This window comes from Heteronotia binoei, chromosome 1 (genome assembly GCF_032191835.1).
Source record: "Heteronotia binoei isolate CCM8104 ecotype False Entrance Well chromosome 1, APGP_CSIRO_Hbin_v1, whole genome shotgun sequence".
In the NCBI taxonomy this organism is placed as follows: domain Eukaryota; kingdom Metazoa; phylum Chordata; class Lepidosauria; order Squamata; family Gekkonidae; genus Heteronotia; species Heteronotia binoei.
Genome location: NC_083223.1, coordinates 215,785,253 through 215,807,485, shown reverse-complemented (window position 1 = coordinate 215,807,485; position 22,233 = coordinate 215,785,253). Strand labels below are relative to the sequence as shown.

General features: G+C 42.6%; 1 protein-coding gene across 1 annotated transcript in view; it reads right to left on the bottom strand.

Moving 5' to 3' along the window:
* The window catches only part of DYNC2LI1 (dynein cytoplasmic 2 light intermediate chain 1), a 40,681-nt gene that overhangs the window by 6,448 nt on the left and 12,000 nt on the right, over window positions 1-22,233 (bottom strand). The window contains exons 6-12 of the mRNA XM_060246611.1: window positions 21,343-21,529; window positions 19,548-19,616; window positions 11,960-12,037; window positions 11,087-11,163; window positions 10,234-10,304; window positions 9,753-9,850; window positions 8,684-8,776 (exon numbers count right to left, since the gene is read on the bottom strand). Of these exons, the coding sequence (XP_060102594.1) occupies window positions 8,684-8,776; window positions 9,753-9,850; window positions 10,234-10,304; window positions 11,087-11,163; window positions 11,960-12,037; window positions 19,548-19,616; window positions 21,343-21,529 (673 nt within the window). The remainder of the gene's footprint in view (window positions 1-8,683; window positions 8,777-9,752; window positions 9,851-10,233; window positions 10,305-11,086; window positions 11,164-11,959; window positions 12,038-19,547; window positions 19,617-21,342; window positions 21,530-22,233) is intronic.

Below are 22,233 nucleotides of genomic sequence, written 5' to 3'. Positions count from 1 at the left end.
CTGGGGGCCTGATTTGGCACCGGAGCTGCACGTTTGATACCCCGGTTCTACAGAGTAAGGCAGAAAGCACCACCCACTAATCCAAAGCAAATACCAAAACGGCAAGCAGTACCTGCCAATCCAAATCAAATGTCATCAAAAAGAGAAATATTGTTATACCCCTTTGAAATATTTGGATGGATGGCACCAATTTCACTTCCAGTAAAAGTTCCACAAAGTTGTCTGTTTTAGAAGGTAAAATGCTACCTGGTCAATCTTTGTACTTGCCTATCTAAGCATAACGCAAAGCTTAAAATGACCTGGAAACTGCAAGCCTGGTATTTTAGAGGGAATGTAGGAGATGGACAAGAAGATGAATTTAACATAAACTACCACATTCAGCCAAAAAGGAGAGCCACCACCTCCGCCTCCTCCCCACTTCCTTCCTGGATCGCGTGGGAAGGAAGTGGGGAGGCAGCAGCGGCTCGATTGTCCTTCCCACCGCCGTTGCCCCCGTGCTGATCATGAGCGCGCCTGAGGGCCAGCATAGGAGCCGCTGGCCTCTGGCACGGTTTTACCCGTTGATCAGCTGATTGGCATGGGGGGCCTTTAAAGAGCCTGGGGAACACAGCGTTTCACCACCCGTTCCTAGGCATTAAAATTATGAGGAAGGGAGGGAGGGGGAGGCAAATAGGGATTTGCCTAGGGGTGGGGGCGAGAGCCGAATTTGGCACACCTGCCCTGCTGGCGTCCTAGGCAAATGCCTAGTTTGCCTAGTGGGTGGGCCGGCCCTGGTTGGATGGGAGGAGACTACCAAACTTTAGGAAGGCCTTGGCCTAGTCTCCTGTCTGTAACCAGTAATCTGAAGGCAACTCCCTAGAGTAGGGGTCCCAAATCCCCCGCCTGGGCGGGGGTCCCCCGATTTGGGGCCTTCTCCCCCCGCTCGCCAAAAACCCAGAAAGCGGGAGGAAAGGCGGCCCTTCCCACCCAGCCGCGATCCCAGCAGCTTCTCCCCACCTTTGAGGGCAGCCTGGCCAGCAGCTCCAGAGGTGGTGGCGCCGCCGGGCACGCCTCACTTCTGGCTGGCTGCCCGCTGCAGCTGCTTCCAAAAGCGTGGCCGGAGTTAGAGGCGAGCTGCAGCACTTCCCTGGGGCCCTGCCTCCTGCCTTGCCCTTGCCTTTGGTGGCTGAAGGAGCATCTGTGAGGCGTTGCAGGCGCTGTCGGGGAAGGGAAGGCGCGCGGGGGAAGGCGTTGCAGGCGCTGTTGGGGAAGGCGCGCGGGGGAAGGCGTTGCAGGTGCTGTTGGGGAAGGCACGCGGGGACCAAGCGGCGGCCTCCCTGCAGCCTTCGCCGCTCAGGCAGGCCGGGGGGCAGGGACGGAAGAGATCCAAGGCCCCGGGAGTGGAGCAGAGTCCAGCTGGGAAGGCGGCGCTCAGCTGGGCTGGCCGGAAGGCTCTTATGGCGCCGCAGAGGGAAGGCGCGGTGGTCAGTTCTACATCTACACTGGGGAGAAGGTGGCCTCAAGGAGCTGAGCGCCGATCAGCGTCTTCCCTAGTCCCTGATCGGTTTGGCAGCTCCTGTGCCCAGGAGAGCAGAGAAGGAAGCCGCTGAGGGGGGGGCCGCACCCCCCCCACCTTCACACCACCCCCTTAGCCAGGCCTCTGGAGGGAGGCCCAGAAAAGGCCACGGAAGGGGCGCCTTTTTTCCGAGAGCGCGCAGAGCGCACGCCCCACAGAAGAGCTCTGGCAGCTGCAGCCAAAGAAGAGCCGAGCGCTCCCCTTCCCCGCTGCTCCTTTTCGGGGCCTTGAGCCTGCTGCCTTCCACCGCTGGGCCCAGCAGCCCCCCAGCCTCCAACATCAGCTCCGCCCCGACGGTGGTGGTGACCTTGGCTGCGGTGCTGCCCGAGCGCAACGTGCGCTGCGTGTGGGCCTGGCCGTGTGTAAAACCTGCCCTGCGCTTCTGCGCTTGGCCCTGGGGCGCTGAAGCCCTAGCTGCTCCGCAAAGGCCTCGCCCTCCGCATTGTCTTCGCCTCTGCCGACCACCACGGGGACTGCTCCTACAAAGAAGCCGAGCAGAAGGCCCTGAAGCTGCGGGCCTCCCGCGATCCCGACGCGCTGCTGGGCCTTGGCTGCAACTCCCCCACCTTCGTCGCCGGGCACAAGGCCTCGCAGTGGTGCCTGCCGCTTCTAAACACAGGCGACTACTACCAGGAGCCTGGGTTCAAGACCCTTGTGTACGCCGGGCCGTCGGGGCGGGAGCTCAACGTCTTCCTGACCCTCCTGCACCGCCGCTTCAACTGGGCTGCCTGCGCCACCTTGGCCTCCAGCGGCGAGGCCCTGCATTTCCACCGCTATCACGCCCTGTTGCGCATTCAAGGGCGGTGGCTGGGTGCCCCCAACTTCTTCATCAGCGGAGGAGTGCATGATCGCCCCCAGGACACTGTTGAGTTCATCCGAGCCCATGGACGAGGTGAGTCCGGCCAGACCAGGGCTGGATTATCAATTAGGCCAAGTAGGCACCGGTTTATGGGATTCTGTGCCTTTAAGGGCCCCGGGCCAGCTTTTCCTCCATTTCCCAAGTGCAGCCAGTAACTGAATCGCTCTTTGCCCGACTGGAGATGTGGGGGGGGGAGGCTGTTTTTTGAGGTAGAGGCACCAAATTTTCAGTATAGCATCTAGTGCCTCTCCCCAAAATACACCCCAAGTTTCATAAAGATTGGACCAGGGGGTCCAGTTCTATGAACCTCAAAAGAAGGTGCCCCTATCCTTCATTATTTCCTATGGAAAGAAGACATTGAAAAGGTGTGCTGTCCCTTTAAATGGGATGGCCAGAACTCCCTTTGGAGTTCAATTATGCTTGTCACAGCCTTGATCTTGGCTCCACCCCTAATGTCTCCTGGCTCCACCCCCAAAGTCTCCTGGCTCCACCCCCAAAGTCCCCAGATATTTCTTGAATTGGACTTGGCAACCCTACCCTAGAGAGGACAGGAAATTCCTCAAGGTTAGAGGAAATCTGCCCCAGAATGTTGCAGATGAGAGACAGTTCCTGGAGTGGGGGGGGGGGAACTGCTGTATATATTATTGAGTTGCCAGGCCCACTATATATTTTAATACTGCATGGTTAATAATTAAAGTATTTTAATGATTTTTCTGTGTTAAGGTAAAGACGTAAGATACAGTTTCTCTTTCTCAAGTTTAACATAGCAGGGGTTGGGGATATCACATAAATCAGCAGACAGACCATACAGTTCAAATAAGCTAAACATAATATTGTTCTGAGTCCTATCTGCACATTGCATAAATAAAATGCTTTTGCAATGTGTGGCACAGTGGTAAGCGAGTCAGTCTAAGATCTAGAATACCCAGGTTCGAATCTCTGTTCTGTCATGAAGCTGGGCAGCCTTGGATCAGTTACACATATTTAGCCCTAACCTGTGGTTAACGGGGCTGTTGTGACAATAAAATGAAGGAGAACCATATCTGCAACTTTGAGCCCTTTGGAGGAAGGGCAGGGCAAAAACATACCAACCAGATTCTACGAAGGAAAATCACACCTTGAGGCAAGCTGTTTCCACAAGCGCAAACAGGATTAGACAGATTCATCAGAATGTATCTGTCAACGTATACTAGCAATGATGACTGGAGGGAACTCCACATATAGAAGCAGCAAACCTCTGAATACCAGTACTAGCGGGCAATTTCAGGAGGTGTTCATTGGCCCTTCACAGCAACTTTAGCCAATGACTCAAACAAGAGACCAGTTCTGGACTAGATGGACCACATGTCTCGTCTAGTAAGGCACCTCTTATATCCTTATGTTCATAAACCAAATAACTTGAGAGAAGCAAATTCTGTTTAAACATAGTACTGTTAATTTAAAATATGTGAAACAAGGGTAAGGTATCTCTGGGCAAAATGTTCAGTTCCTGGTACCAGTTATATGTCCCAATTCTATACCCTACTGCTCTACAATGTTAGCATTTAATGCCCATAGTAGACATATTTTACTGTTTTCCATTATAGGTTTTAGTCAAATTTCAGATTTTTTTCTATTTAATTTCCCCCAACAACCTGCAAAATCTGATCTGTTCTGAGAAAGTCACAAGAGTCTAGAACAGGAGTGGCCAAACTGCAGCTCGGGAGCCACAAGTGGCTCTTTTACACATATTGTGGCTCTCGAAGCCCCCACTGCCCCGTCTCTCTTTAAATCACTTCTCCAAGCCAAGCCAGCCAGAGGCTTGAAGAATGCATTTAAAGTTAACATTACTTTCTTTCCACCTCTCCCTCCCTCCCCATCTTCCTTCCTTCCTCTCTCCCCTCCTTTCTCGCAAATGTCTGATGTTCATGTCTTGTGGCTCTCAGACACCTGATATTTATTCTGTATGGCTCTTACGTTAAGCAAGTTTGGCCACCCCTGGTCTAGAACATTTGGACTATATAGCTCTTATATATCACTGCATAAGGGTTTGAAGAAACACTGATGGATCAGTAGATAGTGATAGTTTCTTTCATGCCCTTCTTAAGAAGGCTTCTCTAGAAATGGAGTGCCTCGTTATTGTTTACAGATGCATAGCCCTAATGTCAGCAGTTATATTATGCAAAGAATGTGAAGTGAATTAAATGCTATAGCTAGTAGTTCTGAATCCAGAGGGCAACATGAAATGATCTGGGAAAAATGCACAAAAGTATACTTTTCAACTGGAATAAGAAATTCACATGCTTGAATACTTTTGAGAAACAGAAACACAAAGCATTATGTTTGATGCTACATTTTAACATAAATGCTCCTCTCTACATAAATGCTTTATCTTTAGAAATAATGTATGGAACAAAGGATTGTAAAAAGAGGGGGGGAGTGGAGGAGATTAGGCTTTTGAAGCATTTAATACTTATGATAGTTGATGCTTCACTTTCAGTTTTCATATAATTATTGGAAATCCTAATGCATTTAAAAACTGAATATCGCCAGGGAATTGTTTTCTTACAGATGCATACAGGGTTATCTTGCAGCTTTTAAGACCAAATAAAATACACCCCCCCCCAAAAAAAATGTTTTCATAAAAGCCAGTTCAAATTGTACAATAATCTTATAATAATAACTGAACTTCAAGGTGGAATTTTAAGGGAAATAGCTGCAGATAATTTTCTTATGATAGAAACTTGTGTATTTCAAAGGGTTCCCTCCCCTGTAATAGTACAAGCAACAAAAGCTATACCAATTTCCAAAGGCATGAATAAAGATAAAAATCTTCATAAAAAAAGAAGGGTATGGAGGGGGACAATTAAAAAACATCTGGGAAAAATATTAATTTTCGGTATCACTTAATAGCCCTTTGTAATAACTGATTTTAATTAATAAAAATGCAATCAATAAACACAGTCTTACTGTATCTCTAACTGAAAATTCTACTTGGGTAACACACTAAAATAAATGCGCCATAATGTACAAGGCTTATGCAATCCATTAATTTTATCTCACATGTAAATGCATGGTCCAAAAAATTGTTTATATTCAGATTAATTTTGCCTTCTAATTTAAAAATGATAATACTTTGGGAGGTAACTGTAGATTAATACCATAGAATATTCCTTTGTTTTCTTCTCAATTCCTTTGTTATCTAGAGGAAGTGGTCTGGAGCAGTGTTCCATCTAAGCTGAGTTATAGGGTTGCCAAATCCAATTCAAGAAATATCTGGGGACTTTGGGGGTGGAGCCAGGAGACTTTGGGGGTGGAGCCAGGAGACATTGGGGCGGAGCCAGGAGCAAGGGTGTGACAAGCATAATTGAACTCCAAGGGAGTTCTGGCCATCACATTTAAAGGGACAGCACACCTTTTAGAATGCCTTCCTTCCATAGAAAATAATGAAGGATAGTGGCACCTTTTTGGGGGGCTCATAGAATTGGACCCCCTGGTCCAATCTTTTTGAAACTTGGGAGGTATTTTGGGGAGAGGCACTGGATGCTATACGGAAAATTTGGCACCTCTACCTCAAAAAACAGCCTTCCCAGAGCCCCTGACACCCGCGGATCAATTCCCCATCATTCCCTATGGGAATCATTCCTGGAGGTGCATAATGGCTGTGGGGGTGGAGCTTCCCCCGCCGGCCAGCTGGCTGGGGGAGGGGGGGAGCCTTTAAAACCAGGGGATCCCCCGCTGGGACCTGGGGATTGGGAAGCCTACTGAGTTAGTGTGAGCTAGCTCACAGATTTGTAGCCTCCAGCTCACACATTTTTGTCTTAGCTCAGGAAAAATAGTCCCAGAGCACAAAAATTGATACAGTCTCTAGCTCACAACTTTAATGCCAGTAGTTCACAACTTTAATACTAGTAGCTCATGAAGCAGAATTTTTGCTCACAAGACTCTGCAGCTTAGAGGGAACACTGGTCTGAAGTATATATATTAACTGCAAGGCTTTTTTTTTTAAATCATAAGTAAATAGTATAAATTTACAACATCAGTATGATTACCATTGGGCTTGGTTTTCAAGACATGGTCACTGAACTGCATTCCAGATGAACTGAAGTAACCCTAAGTTTACAGTGTGAATTATGAAACTTCTACAGAAAGGTTACCTTAGATGAGTAGTTGCACTACAAGGTTACCTTAGATGAGTAGTTGCACTCATGCAAAGGTTGTTAATGTCTACAATTTTAAGCTGTTTTAAAACCCAGTTTACTATAAAGTAAAATATTGCTTTCTAAAAAGGGGCCATATCCATTTTAAACAACTGCTTTATGAAATAAATTATTAAGGATAATTCATTTTTACAATTAGGGTTGCCAATCCCCAGGTGGGGGCAGGGGATCCCCTGGTTTGGAGGCCCTCCCCCCGCTTCAGGGTCACCAGAAAACAAGGGGGGGATGTCTGCTGGGCACTCCATTATTCCCTATGGAGAACGATTCCCATAGGGAATAATGAAGAATTGATCTGCGGGTATCTGGGGCTCTGGGGAGGCTGTTTTTTGAGGCAGAGGCACTAAATTTGCAGCATAGCATCTCCTCAAAACACCCTCCAATTTTCAAAAGGATTGGACCAGGGGGTCCGATTCTATGAGCCCCAAAATAAGGTGCCCCTATCCTTCATTATTTGCAATGGAGGGAAGGCATTTAAAAGGTGTGCTGTCCCTTTAAATGTGATGGTCAGAACTCCCTTTGGAGTTCAGTTATGCTTGTCACAACCTTGCTTCTGGCTCCACCCCCAAAGTGCCCAAGTGAATTGAACTTGGCAACCCTATTTACAACAAAAGATGCCATTTTATATTAAATCCAGGTGGGCAGCCATGTTGGTCTGAAGCAGCAGGGAAAAAAATTAAATTCAATGCTGGTGGGGGGTTGTCAGGAAGGGCTAATTAGAGTCAAGAAAGAGATGGTAAATTTTTACTGCTCACCCTCCTCCTATATGTACAAATGTAATTTCCATTTTTGTTTCTGTCTCTTTCTAATTGGCTCTTTCTGGCAACTAAACACCCCCCCCCCTTCCTATATGTAATGGTTATGGAAGTTCTGTTTCACTGTCTGAGGAAGTGTGCTTGCACATAAAAGCTTATACCTTGAATAAAACTTTGTTGGTCTTAAAAGGTGCCACTGAATTCAAACTTTGTTCTACATTTTATTTTGAAATCCATTATTTATCATCATTTTTCTAAACAGGAAAATGGAAACACAGATCAAGAACTTTGGAAATGTTCCTGACCTATAGATATATTTAAAGGTAAAAGGGTAGTAATGCTGTTTTGGCTGTAATCAAACTTTATAGTTTATTCTCTGTGACTAGGCCTCCAAAAGGAAAGTTAAACAGAGCCATCAGTTGCACAGGTCACCCCTAGAGTGAACAAACATTACAGAGAAGAAATACTGTATTTGTGGCTCCCATTCTTCTTGTGGCCAGGGCTCACTACTAGGGTTGCCAAGTTCAACACAAGAAATATCTGGGGACTAGGAGGTGGAGCTAGGAGCAAGGTTGTGACAAGCACAACTGAAATCTGAAGGGAGTTCTGGCCATCACATTTAAAGGGACCGCACACCTTTTAAATGCCTTCCCTCAGTTTGGAAATAATGAAGGAAGGGGTACCTTCTTTTGGGACTCATAGAATTGGACCCCCTGGTCCAATCTTTTTGAAACTTGGGAAGTGTTTTGAGAAGAGGCACCGTATACTAAGCTGAAAATTTGGTGCCTCTACTTCAAAAAACAGCGCCCCCCCCCAAGCCCCAGATATTCACAGATCAATTCTCCATTATACCTTATGGGAATCGTCTCCATGGGGAATAATGGTGTGCCCAGCAGACATTTCCCTCCTGTCCTCCATTCCATTTTCTGATGACCCTGAAGCGGGGTGAGGGCCTCCAATCCGGGGGATCTCCTGCTCCCAACTGGGGATTGGCAACCCTACTCACCACAGAATGGATTACGGAACACAAAGAAGTATGCTGTTTCTCCATATTATCATATATCATTTCTGTGGCATTTTCCAGTGTACAAAGGGCTTTGCCCTTATCTCACATCAGGTTACACTGAGATATCATTATTTCTCCAAGGCTACTGAGAAAATTTTATGGCTGGGGCGGGGGGGGGGGCGGAGAGGAGGATTTCTACCGAGAGCGGCTCAAGGATATGGAATTTCAACAAGTCTAGAGTTGCTGAGATAAGCCAGTAATATTTCTTGGTTTTATTACAACAATATAAGCAGCTTCAAAAAGGTGACATACCTGGTTTTTCTGAGCTCGCATTGCATCAACTTCATATTCAGCATATTGTGGATCCTGAGCTGGGTCCCTGACTTCTTTGAAAACACCAATGTTCTGATATTCAGAAAAGATAAACTATCAAATTGTGCCACTATTTTGAATGTAACAGGTTTGCGCTATATGCAAACACACTATATGTTCAAAATAAACAAACACAAAATAAAATTGTGATTTATGTGCAGGACCACAGTTTCATTTTTTGGAAAGTGTGTTTATGTGCATAATCCCCTCTGTACTAGCAGCAACATTTTTTATCCACCCCTCCACTCATTTTACTCTCTAACAAGTCTGTCCTACAGTATCACTCACTACTTTTGCAACAAACTTTGTTGGTCACAAAGCGCATTTCATACAGTTGCTGCCACATATTTGATCATTTGGAATAGTTGGTAGACTTGAATTAGCCATGACTACATGGAAGGGCCAGATGTATGAACTGTTCTGTAAGGCCACAACAAAGGTATTTTTTCATGCTAAGCCACCAATTCACATAACTCATTCTTCTCCTTGATCAGGTTGCAAACCTACTGGAATGTTTCCAGAGGTAATTGAATGAGGACGGTAGTATGAACCAGCTAAGAGTTCTCTTGGTTTGGGTTGGATGACAAAAATTAGCCTAAAAAGGTTATGTGAATTGGTTCTTAGTCTACCTGGAAAAAAACCAAACAATATTGCAGGACAGACCTACCTTAAGTATATGCTAGTATCTTCTGACAGTAAGAATACAGAGACTATTTGCACAACCATACAAAAGTACAGGATTTTAATATGAAGTTGTAGGAATGCTTACTTTAGTTTGTTGTACCAGAAAAACCACTGATGTACTGCTGCACAGAAAAAGCTGTGCTTACACAACTGCAAGCCTAAACATACCCGGAAGTCCCACTAAAATTAACAGGGCTTATTTCTGAATAACCTTAAACTATGCTGAATTGAGGTAAACTGAACTCAATCCCTGGGCACATAACTGCAGCCCACAGAAGCAACAAATAGTATAAAACACTTCAAAGAAACAAAGATCAATGCCTACCTTAGGTGGAAATTTATTTTCAAACACTTTTCTCCATAGATTCATAGGTGTCTGTGCATGCAACTTCCCAATATCACTCTCAGAGGCAGGAGGGGGCCCTAGCAATCATAAATTTATAATATTTACTCCATCATTTTAAAGAAAAGTAAAGTGTGTGGCTCAATCTATTCTCCATAACTTAACAAAAGTAAGAAAAAGGATTATAAAATGCCCTGCATGCACAACCATTAGCATGAAAGAAATGAATTTTTGAGCATAAGCACTAATTAACTTACAACGCTAAAAGTATTATACTAATGCATATAAGTGTAGATATTACAAATGGAAACAGCTGTGCTGACAACACTTTGTGATCAATTTTTTTACACATGGATACCTTATGAAGAGGATTAAGAATTTATCCTCCACTTTGCTCATTTGTCCCATGCTCCCCCATTTCTAAAATCTATCTAGGAAAAATACTAGATAAAAAATTACCAACCTATTTGACTAAAAGAGTCCAGTCCTGCTGGGATAAAGAGTGGTTTATTCTGATCCACTGACATGAATTTGCTTCAAAAGAATATGAACAGAACATTAGCAAGTTGATATCAGCTACTCAAAACAATCAGAACTTGCTAAAGTACACCTACAGGCACTGAAATCAATGGCTCAAGCACACACTAAATGCTTAACAACCAGTGATGGGGCTTAGGCAGACTTTTGTTGGATTGTGCTCCAAGGCTCTAGCTGTGATGATGCTTTCTGCCAACCCAGAGAAACTGTGCTAACTTACATTCTACATTACTGACTGTGCAATCTTAAGCACAGTTACATTCTTCTATGCCTACTGACTTCAATGGATTTAGAATGTTAAAATATTGCTTCGATTGCACTGTAAGCCTTATATTGATTCTGAAGAGGCCCTTCCCAGCTCTGTTGCCTTCAGTCCTTTAACTGCAGATGGTGGGGCTGAGCATCAGGATTTACGCATGTAAAGCGTGTTTTCTGCTACTAAGTCACTTGTCCTTCCCATAAAAGACAGACTACAATTGCAACTGTAACTGCTTGTTCAGGCTTCAAACCCTGGACCTCTGGTAGTCAAAGAAAGATATCCCTAGAACACACAGCCTTTTTAGACCCTCTGTCTTCTCAAAAATTTACCAAAACAGAGTCCTTGAAGCAGTTAAGTTTCCAGCAGAACAATTATATAATATACATGTGTTCTGAAAAACAACAATGTTCATTCAACAGAGGACTCTGAGAGACTCTAAGATAAACAATCATATGTAATGTATCTTCTCTATAAAAGAGACATTGGATGACTGCGTAATAAAGAGTATTTTGCAACAAACCTTCTATCAAAGCCAAATGCTAAATGGTTAATAAGCATACGTGTTTTCAGCAACAGAGCTTCTGATTTGCCAGTGAACTGAAAAAAGAACAAATCATAAAACTTATTTTATGGTCTTCTGTAGTAAACATGCTAACACAATTCTGCAAAACTAAGCCATTTGCAAGATGAATTTTTATATGCACCATTTGTGTGCCCTCTTTCATGTGGGACAGTACCATGTTGACGTTTACTTTCCCAATTAAGAGATCAGATACTTCTTTGAAGCAAAAGAAAAAAAACTATGCTATGAGCAGTTGAATGTAAGAAAGCCCTAATTACCTGCTTTTTTGGAGAAAGGCTAGGAATAGAACACAAATATAATAAATAAAATGCTTTATCTTAAATGGTTCTCTTCCACTTCTTAGTCTAAACTGTTATTCACAATGCACACAAATAGTTTAAAAATGCAATCCATCCCCACTGACTGCATTCTGAGTTGTGTTACACAAAAGAATAAAGGAGGCACCTGAGGATAATGTCAGCTAGTGGCACTAGCTGTCAGAACTTCAGCAACCACTGGAGGCATTAAGCTGGCTTGTAGGAGAGGCAGGACTGGGGTGCATGCTTGCCCAAAGATGGGTCTGAGAGGAAGGAAACTGAAATCTGGACAATACCAGTTAACTGCCCATTCTGGATAATCAAATGCCAGAGAACAACATTTTTACTGTATTGTGCTACTGTTGCTTTATTTTCAACCCCTTTCTTAACAGTCAATAGATGTTGCTGTTCCAATGCTGATGCACACAAAGTATTTTTCCCAGTGCAAATAATGGGAATGAGATCACTTAACTTTAATTGAGTTATGCTTGTGAAGTATAGTTAACACGCATACCACTAAAGAGGCTCCATAATAATGAGAAACAAATCGAAGAGTCTTATGTATTATTTTTTTCACCTCAGAGTCAAACTCCTAGAAAAGAATGAAGAGCAAGAAAAAGATTTAGCTAATAATTCACTAGTTTTTACAATGTAACATAACAATACATCTCATATTCACCAATTTATATGTAATCCACTACATGCCTCCAACTGCCACCCCAACCACATCAACCCATCCATTGTCTATGGTCATCTATAGTCAGGCCTTTTGCTATAGTCGCATCTGCTCCAACCCCTCAGATAAAGATACTCACTTGAACGATCTACTGACTTTAATGGATTTAGAATGCTATAACATGGCTTATGATTGCACTGTAAGCAAGGCCAGAATGATACCCAGGGATAGCTTGCTACAAGACAAGCCCAAAGAAAATGAGAACAGAGCACCACTAGTGGCCACCTAAGGCTCACAACTCAAGCCAGTTCAATGCATTATAAATGACTTACAATGCTGGATACTTCCCTCACAAAGGTATGGGGGGGGGGCAATTTTTTCTTGTTCACAGGCAGCCTGCTAACCTAAAACAACTTCTCACCCGCAATGACAAACTACTTTACAGTAACATGGACTCTGGTATGAAGGCTTGAAACGAACCAAGATGCCTACTTTGCTGTCATAAATATCCTACCATCAATAAACTCAACAACATCAGCTATACCAGGGGTGTCAAACATGTGGCCCAGAAGCCCAATCAGGCCCCCGGAGGGGTCCTATCAAGCCCACGAGCAAGTCTGCTTCCTTCACCCTCTCTCTTGCTTCCTTCAGTTATCAGAGACTGTTAAATAAAATACTGCAAGAGTGCTAATTTTTAAAGCATATTTTATTTAAAAATTTTTTTTAAAAATCTTTGTGTTTGTCTTTGTCCTTCAAAAAGTTTTTGCCTCCACTGCCTGTCATTACATTTTATGACACACATAGCCCTGTCTGACAAGGTCTCATTTATGTCACATTTGACTCTCTTAACAAATGAGTTCAACACCCCTGAGCTATACCATCTCAAGTTCTTACTCCTGATCATCCTCTAATGTGATTTATGCCATCAGTGTCAGCAAGCGAGTTTGGTGCATTGGTTAAGTGTGTGGAGAACCAAGTTTGATTCCCCACCCCTCCACTTTGTTAACAGATAAAGTATACAGGGTTCTACACCTATATACTAAAAGGGGATCTTGCACCTGCTGGAATGGCCTTGGGTTAGCCATAGCTCTGGCTTGAAAGGGCAGCTACTGTGAGAGCCCTCTCAGCCCCACCCACCTCACAGGGTGTCTGTTGTGGAGGGAGGAGATAAAGGAGATTGTAAGCCACTCTGAGTCTCTGATTCAGAGAGAAGGGTGGGGTATAAATCTGCAATTCTTCTTCTTCAATGCCCTTCCACCCTCTACACTGGACAAATAGGCCAGTCCCTTCAGCAAAGGGCATAAGTCTGACAACATTCAAAAACCAGAGGGGGGACATTTAAACCTTCCAGGATCACTTGCTGATCTGAGAGCAGCAGTTCTTTTTCAAAGGAATTTCAAAGGCAGATTAGAGAGATTGCAGAATTGTAATGCATAATGAAGCTCAAGACAATGCAATAGGGTTGCCAACCTCCAGTTGGGGGCAGGGGCCCTCCCCACACTTCAGGGTCATCAGAGAATCGGCAGGGGGGGGATGTCTGCTGGCACTCCATTATACCCTATGGAGGCCGGTTCCCATAGGGTATAATGGAAAATCAATCTGTAGGTATCTGAGGTAGAGACACCATAATTTTCAGCATAGCATCTACTGCTTCTCCTTAAAACACTCACCAAGTTTCAAAAAGATTGAATTCTATGAGCTCCCAAAGAAGGCACCCCTATCCTTCATTATATCCACATGGAGGGAAGGCATTTAAAAGGTGCACAATCCCTTTAAATGTGATAGTCCGAACTCCCTTTGGAGTTCAGTCATGCTTGTCACAACCTTGCTCTTGGCTCCACCCCCAAGTCCACAGATATTTCTTGAGCTGGACCTGGCAACCCTACAATGCATCCAGCTGGACTTAATCAAAACCCACGTTTCCTGTCTCATCACCAACACTGATTTCTTCACATCTACTACCCCTCTGCCTATCACACCTAATCCAATCACACCTACTATTGTCATTCACCTGTTATTGTCATTTGTCTGCTATGTCATTTGGCATCTGAAATCACCCCACTTTCCAATAATTAGGATGATGGACTCACATTCTAGATGTAACTAAACAAGTGAGCAGTGACTTATGAAACTTCACATCCTGCCACAAATTTCATTAGTCTTTAAAGTGCTGGATAAGCAGAAACATGGTTCCTTGTTTTTGCTATGTCACATAAACTTTGGTTGATGCTGCAGACGTCTACACATATTTTCCCAGAGACATGTAGAGACTGGAGTCAGCAGGACCTTGTAGCAAAAATAGCTTACATCTGGAAGAGGAAGGGAGTACCATCTTACCCTGGCCTACCAAGTAAGGTGTACCAAGCCTTTGAGATATCATTTGCTCCTGCGGGAACAGGGCAGAACTAATCTGCAGTAAAATTAACAGGCCTGAGGCCCATCAGAAACTCTGTCCATAAATCTAGTTCACTTTTGCCCTTCTGGGGCTCAGTGGATACTTGTCACGAAGTATGTCAGTGGTTACTCAGCTCCATTTCTCATGCCATCCATCTTGAACTGCTGCTCATGTGGACTACAGCCCTTCTTGTCTGAGGATCAGAGTTGCTTTGTTGCTGAATCTGTCAGCTTTTGGGATTTACACAGGAGTTTTTGTTGTAGAAAAAGTACAGCAGGAACTCATTTGTATATTAGGCCACACCTCCTGATGTCACCATGGTTTTGCGCAGGGTTTTTTTTTTTAGAAAAAGCCCAGCGGAAGTTCATTTGCATATCAGGCCATACACCCTGGCACTGAGCCAGCCGGAACTGCGTTCCTGTGTGTTCCTGCTCAAAAAAAAGCCCTGAATTTACATATGGTAATCTGGAACTTTGTTTTATTGTACTAGCTAAGCTGGATAAGCATACAGTTTGTTGCTTTATTCTTTCACAGTCTTGTCTATTTTAAACTATTTTTTGCACCTTAATAACAATAATTATATTTTTATTTAGTTGTGGATTTTTGCCTTCATCAACCTCAAAGCCTAAATCCTTTGACCAGTTAACAGGTAACATTTTAGCTTGTGAAACTCAGACTGCAATCCTACCCTGCAGGGCTGACTTTTCTTGTGCACCCCTAGAGGCCTGGAGACTTGTCCTTTAAGAACATAAGAGAAGTCATGTTGGATCAGGCCAATGGCCCATTCAGTCCAAGACTCTGCCATAGAGTAGCCAAAAAACCCAGGTGCCATCAGGATGTCCACCACTAGAAGCCCTCTCACTGTTGCCCCCCTCCAAGCACCAAGAATACAGAGAGCTCCATCTATACTTTGTGGCTAACAGCCACTGATGGACCTCTGCTCCATATGTTTAGTCAATCCCCTCTTGAAGCTGTCTATGCTTGTACCTGTCACCACCTCCTATGGCAGTGAATTTCATGTGTTAATCACTCTTTTATCCATTAATCATATTCTTTTATGTTTTAACCCAACTGCTCAGCAATTTCATTGAGTGCCCACAAGTTCTTGTATTGTGAGAAAGGGAGAAAAGTACTTATTTGTCTACATTCTCTATCCCATGCATAATCTTGTAAACCTCTGACTGATTTCTCACTGGCATTTGCTCCATCTCCACGCTTCTCTCTGAACCGGCTCAAGCAATGCGATTCCCCACTAGTTGCTCCACGGGCGCCTCTTACATCACGGCTCCTTCCTAATACTGCCGCAGCAACAAGATGCTGGTTTTTGCAGTGGCACACTGTCTTGACATTTTTAGTGAGTTATCTACCATGACTCGAAGATCTTTCTCTTAGTCAGCCTCTGCCACTTTGGAACCCATCAACGTATATTTATAGTTAGGATTATAGTTAGGCTGCAACTTGCCTTCCTCCCCCAAATTTTGCTACCAAAGGGGTCAGCAGCCTCCTTGGAAAAGTATGTAAGGCAAAATAAAGTCTCCTGTGTGACATGGGGCAAAAAGCCTCTCCCTCTTACATGGAAGGAAAAGCTTTACTTCGATAAGCTATGCTCTTATGTAGAATTTCTCCAAACAACAGTAAAAGGCCTCAATGTTTTTTAATAAAGCTATCTAAATGAATAAACCTTATAACTAAATTAGACTGGTGATGATTTCCACATTTCTTCAGTTACACAGTAATATCTAGGGATGGTGTTGCAGATTGGATGTTTTCAAAATTCTGCAATACAAATTTCTGATTCTACAAACAAATATTGTCTCAAAAAATAAAACTGGTCTTTAAAATAAATTTTTGGTTATCATTTAGGTTTCCTTCATTAGTTGACACCTGAACATGGTTATACTTATGACCAGTAACTTTTACAAAAGATCTTTAAACCCTGGCGAATTCAACCACTTATGTCTTTTTCAAAAATAAAATATTTTGACCCTGACTCATGTGTTTGCTCTTTACAGTAGTGTGACTGACCTTCATTATAAAAGTGTTGTCTATACTCCAAGAAACCTTCAGCTTGGATCCTGTTTAGATTCTTGCACTCTGAAGGAAGGGGGGGGGGGGTGTGAGCCTCCACTTAGCAGGAGACTTCCAATCCCACTCTAAGCTATGGGGGGGGGGGCTGCCATCCTCAAGGACTAGAATTTTGAGCGTGTTTCAACCAGCGTGGGAAGGATGAATTGGTGAAAGCCATCCCCCCATCCATGCACCCATGGAAATCTGGGTGTGATCCAAGTCTTTGGCTACTGCATAAAGTAAACAAGCAGACAAACAAACCTACAGTGCCAATCTACAGAGCTGTATCCTTCTAGGCCTATTGACTTCAATGGACAGAGAAGAGTGGAATTTAGGATGGCATTACTAGGGTTCCACTAGCAGGAATTATATATATCACCAGAAGTTAACTGTGCAAAAATGTACTCTGTTGCCACTTAGGGGACAATAATGAATGCCTCCTCAAAATGTACTCTGCTTTGCCTGCAGTTTTCAAGTACTGCATAAAACAGCTGTTCCCAACCTTCTCAGTATGGTGACTTAGAAGTCCAAATTTACTTGGTATGTTGACCCATCCAGGGCTGGCCCAAGGGTTTTTTTTGCAACCTGGGCACCCATCTAGTTCAGCATTCCATTTTCTACAGTGGCACCCATCTAGTTCAGCATTCCATTTTCTACCAGCTGTTTTTGAGAAACCAACAAACACTGCACAAAACAGCTGTCCACACTATAAACCCCAAGCAAGTGGATACACAGTCTTTGTATGTGGGGTTACAGTCCAGCCTTTGACCACCCTCTCCTTCTCCATTAGTCCCTGTACTCCCCCATAAAGTTTCTAAGGAACTCACTCTGGTAACCATCAGGACATGCTTTACTTGATCAACATGCATATGCAGTGAAGAAAAAATACAGACTAATGTATGATATGGAAGATACTGTTTCCAGGATCAGATCTTGGTTTCCCTAATACAAAAGAGATCAATGGAAAGAATGAATGCAGCCATTAGGGACAGCTGGCCCACACTCCATTTTCAGAGGCTTCCTAACCCATTGTTGGGTCCCAACCCACAGTTTTGAAAACACTGGCATAGAAGTGAAAGCTGAAATTGTTACTGGTACAATAACAAAATGGGAACTCATTTCATTTCACTGGTATTTGAGTCATGTCACTCCCCAGGATTGCAGAAAAATCTGAAAATTAAAAAAAATACCCAGGGGATTTAAATTCCCCCAAAATAAAGTAGCATTCTCTGTGCAAGTTCAGAGAATGCTCTTTCCTTATTACCTGTTTGGTGGAATCTAGGCGGTGTGGTGAGCCATTTGGGAGCTGCTCGATGCCCTGCCACAGGGCAATGAAAGCCAGAAGACATCTGGGGCCCTGCTGTGGTAAATACTGTTCTCAGAATGGCTCCCAGACTGCTGCAAGTGGGCACCAAGGCTCATCAATGGGGAGAGGGGGGAGAGATGGGATTCCCCCTGCCAGTTTTGTGGGGCCCCACTTGTATATATCCGCCCCTCAGCCTTTGTTAATCAAGCAAATGTATACACACCTGGTATATGTGCAATGAACCAGTTGAAGGAGTGGTGGGAGAAGACAAATGACTGGTACTAATTTTATGATGGGGCAAGAGATTTTATTTATCTTACTGCCTTTATATCCCAGCTTTTTTCCAACATGGAACTCAGGGCAATTTACATAGGGTTCCCAAAAGGTCTCTATGACAGATGGCCCCTAGTTCCGCCCTTCCAGCAAATCTCTGCCTACAGGGAGGTTGTGGAATCGGGGAGGGTGGGAGGATGAGAGAAGTGGAGGAAAACTATGTCATTGACTCAGATAGAGCTTGGGAAAGCAATAAACAGGTAAAAACAAACAGATTAGTTAGGCAGTTAGGTTTTATTCAGTGAACGAAAAGAACTAAGACCTCTACAGTATAGGTACATTAGACTCAGGGGCCAATGAACAAGCAGGAACAGAGGAGGTACCTTGAGTTACCTTAGAGAAATAGTGGGTTAGTGACTTGTGAGGAGAGAAATATCCCAAGAGACAAGCAATGCTATTTCCATATGCTGAGACACTTTGGTTGAAGAGAATTTCCAAGTGTAATATCCCACCCACCCCCACACCCCCAGTAGAAACAGCCTGTCAGTTCAGTAAAGTTGGGGGTATGTGAAACTGTAACTGTTCAAAAACAGATTTCTGCTATCCCTTGCTGTACATAAATAATGTGCTACATTCCTTGACTTACCCCCAAACCACTAGGCACTGAGTTCTTCAAAAGGAGAGACAAACTTATTTGTGTTATAAAAAAAAGTGTTAGTGTGAATTACTCCAGGAGAAGGAGATGGGAAAGGAACAGATTAACTCAGATTCCTATTTTACCTCCCCAGGCTTCCTCTGTAATAGCAGTATATAAACCAGCACAATTATAAGTTAACATTGCCTCACTGACTACTCACAACCCATGTTATAGCTAAAATCAACTCGTTCACTGGTAGAAGAATGTGTGACAAGATGGATGGGGAGCAGAGAAAGCACCTGACTGTCACACTATCCCAGCTAGGCCCTTATTAGGCTGCTATATCACATGCTTTACAAGTATACCCTATGGATTCAAGGTGCTCAGTGTACATCAATGCATGTCTCAGGTTTTTTTGGTCAACCAGAGAACAGCTCCTCCCAATATATATTAGAAGGTGAAAGTTGGATTCATTCTGGGGACAGGAACAATCCTATACTTAACTAACAAGAAGTACATTGGTTTTGGAGGCATATACATTGATTAATGTTCATTCATTCACTCCAAAAGTCCTTCACTGTTACATGTTCAGTCTGTTAGCAGTAACTCTTCAATATAGTATAAAGCCCCATTTGAGAAACAATACAAATCATAACAAAAACATGTAAGGCTGTCAAAAATAAAACCCACCTCTCACATACAGAAAGTATAAGATTTCTCACCCACAACAGAACAAAAATATACTTACATAAAATAGGTCATATTTGCTTCCAATTATAACCAGTGGGATTGGAAAGGGGTCAATCAGTTCACGATCCTGTTAAACAAATGGCAATTCATACTTGCTGAAGAGGCTTAATGCTTCAGAATATTATGTACCAGTTTCCAAAGTCATATCAGAATCTGAGTAGGTGAAGACAGGTGATATGTGGGAGAAAGTATCAATGAAGCTATATGGATACCTCTCCACTTGATACATGTTTGATAACCTTTGGGTGTGATAGTTCCCATCTTGTTAAGAACATAATAGCTTTTGCATTTTTCTATTATCTCCTGCTGTCAAAGAATGGTTGTATGAATTTCTGGTAATCTGCATTCCCTCTGAAGTGCTATAAGCAACATTATACCTTGGGCTGGAATAGGAAGGCTTGGGAAGAGAAGACTATATTTAAAATGATTTTTCCTTTCAATCAGATACAATCCAAAAGAGAGTCTCTGTAGCTTGAGCTTTAGGTAGGCAGCATAGGTACAGCTCAGATTAGTGTCACAATGTACAGGGCAACACTTTCTCTCTCAACCTCCCCTCAAAGCCTAACTGAGGAACTGCTATCAGTTGGAAGCTGCCCTGAGCCACTTGTGGGAAGGATATAAATCCTAAATAAATAAAAATAAATATCAGGGCATATGAAGAGTAACAGCCTCTGTATATAAAGAGGCCAAAGTGGAGGAAGCTTGAGTGGGTCACCTATTTGTGCCCAAGTTAAGCCACCCTAACCATGCCATCTATAGCCAAATTGTATGTGTGTTAGCACTAATACAGTAAATTAAACAAGGAAGGAACACAGGGAAAAATGGTTATCAAAAGCTGAGTTCAACTAGTATGCAATGGGGTGGATCCTATCAATGTACCCATTTTTGTCCACATGGATCTCATGATCCTTGGAATAGCCATTTTGATAATAAAAAGGGACTGCCCCTTCATCGTTCGCCAATAGAAAGCCGGAAGGTTCAAACCCAATATACTGGCCTGTTGAAAGTTATACAGAATGCCAATCTACCTATACTATGCCTTTAAAAAAGTAGTTTTCATTCATATTAGCATTTGCTTTATTGTATTATTTTACATATCCTTTGTGCACTATAGAAAATATATATATATATATATATATATATATATATATATATATATATATATATATATATATATGTTGTTTAGACACTGTGTACGCTCAACATTTGTACAAGATGAATGCATGATGCCAGGCACCTTTACAATTGCATCCTGTGCAATCTATTTTACTTGCTTAAGAGAGCACATTAACAATTGAATTTCAAGGGCTGATGTTAACATCCCTGAAATTTTATAATTTAATTAGTTGTCACATTATCAAAAGGCACTTAGTTTGTGACAGACACTTGAATAAATGCAAAGTATAGTCATTTTGAAGACTATTATAACTACACCCTTTCCTTAAAATCTGTAGCTTCATCAAGTAGCTTAGTTTTCACATTCATTTCAAAAGATTATAAAATCAATATCAAAGTGCTTCTTTAAAACTCTATTTCTTTTGATTGTTGTAACATGCCATAACAATCACATTAGATGTCTAACAAGAATATATAAGAAATCTTCTCTCCTTGTTTCTGCTCCTACTGAATTTTCATTAAATTGCTATAATTTTCCACTGAACAAGTTCTTATACATCAAATGGATTTTCAGTCATGCATAAAAAATTTAAAGGAGTTGTTTATGATTTTCACAACGATTATATTTAACTGCGTATGAGCCATCTCTGACATCTGGAGAAAATACTAGTTCTTACTGGGTGATCCTTCGGTAAATTGTTCCATATTTTCTGTTTAATTTCATTAGCTGCTTTAGGATTGATCTGTCCAAGCGTTGTTATAATCTTCTCTACATGCTTCCTGGTGACTTGTAAAAGACTCTCCATTGCTGGCCATAGTGCATTTGGTGTTGAAAGATCCAAAACAAGAACTACAGCTAATGACCTATTTAAAAAAAAACATACACAAATGACAGAATATTTTCTAATTTTTAAAATGGCATCATGATAAACAGCTAAATTTTAAAGATTAGCAGTTAAAAATAAAGTGTTACAAAAGCATGAAGTATGAAGGCAAAGATTGCTTTCTGGAGAATGACCTGAACCTCTACTATCATTGCTATTTTGTATTTAACTGTTCAGACATAAAGTTTATATAATATATAATGTTTCTCTATATCCCAAGGTAAACCATCAATGCCAAATACTATTTCATTAGTACCATGATCTTATTTTACCTGGATACACTGATATCTAGCCATCACCTACTCTGAGATACTTCTCTAAGTCCTAAATGACAGTTGCTAAAATTAGTGACCTCAGGGTTTGGGTTTTTTTGTAGCAGGAACTTCTTAGGCCACCACCGCCCCACCCCCCCATGTAGGCAATCATCCAAGAGCTTACAGAGCTCTTAGTACAGGGCCTACTGTAAGCTCCAGGAGGATTGGCTACATCAGAAATGTGTGGCCTAATATGCAAAGGAGTTCCTGCTACAAAAAAGCCCTAAGTGACTTCATCCATGCCTCTTTCTTTGAGCATCAGCACTGCTGACAGATTCTTGACATTAGCTGCCCAATAACACTAAAAGAGAGAGATCATGGTTTTTGTTAATTCTGTAATTATGAGATTATCTAGTTTGGATGTGGTTTG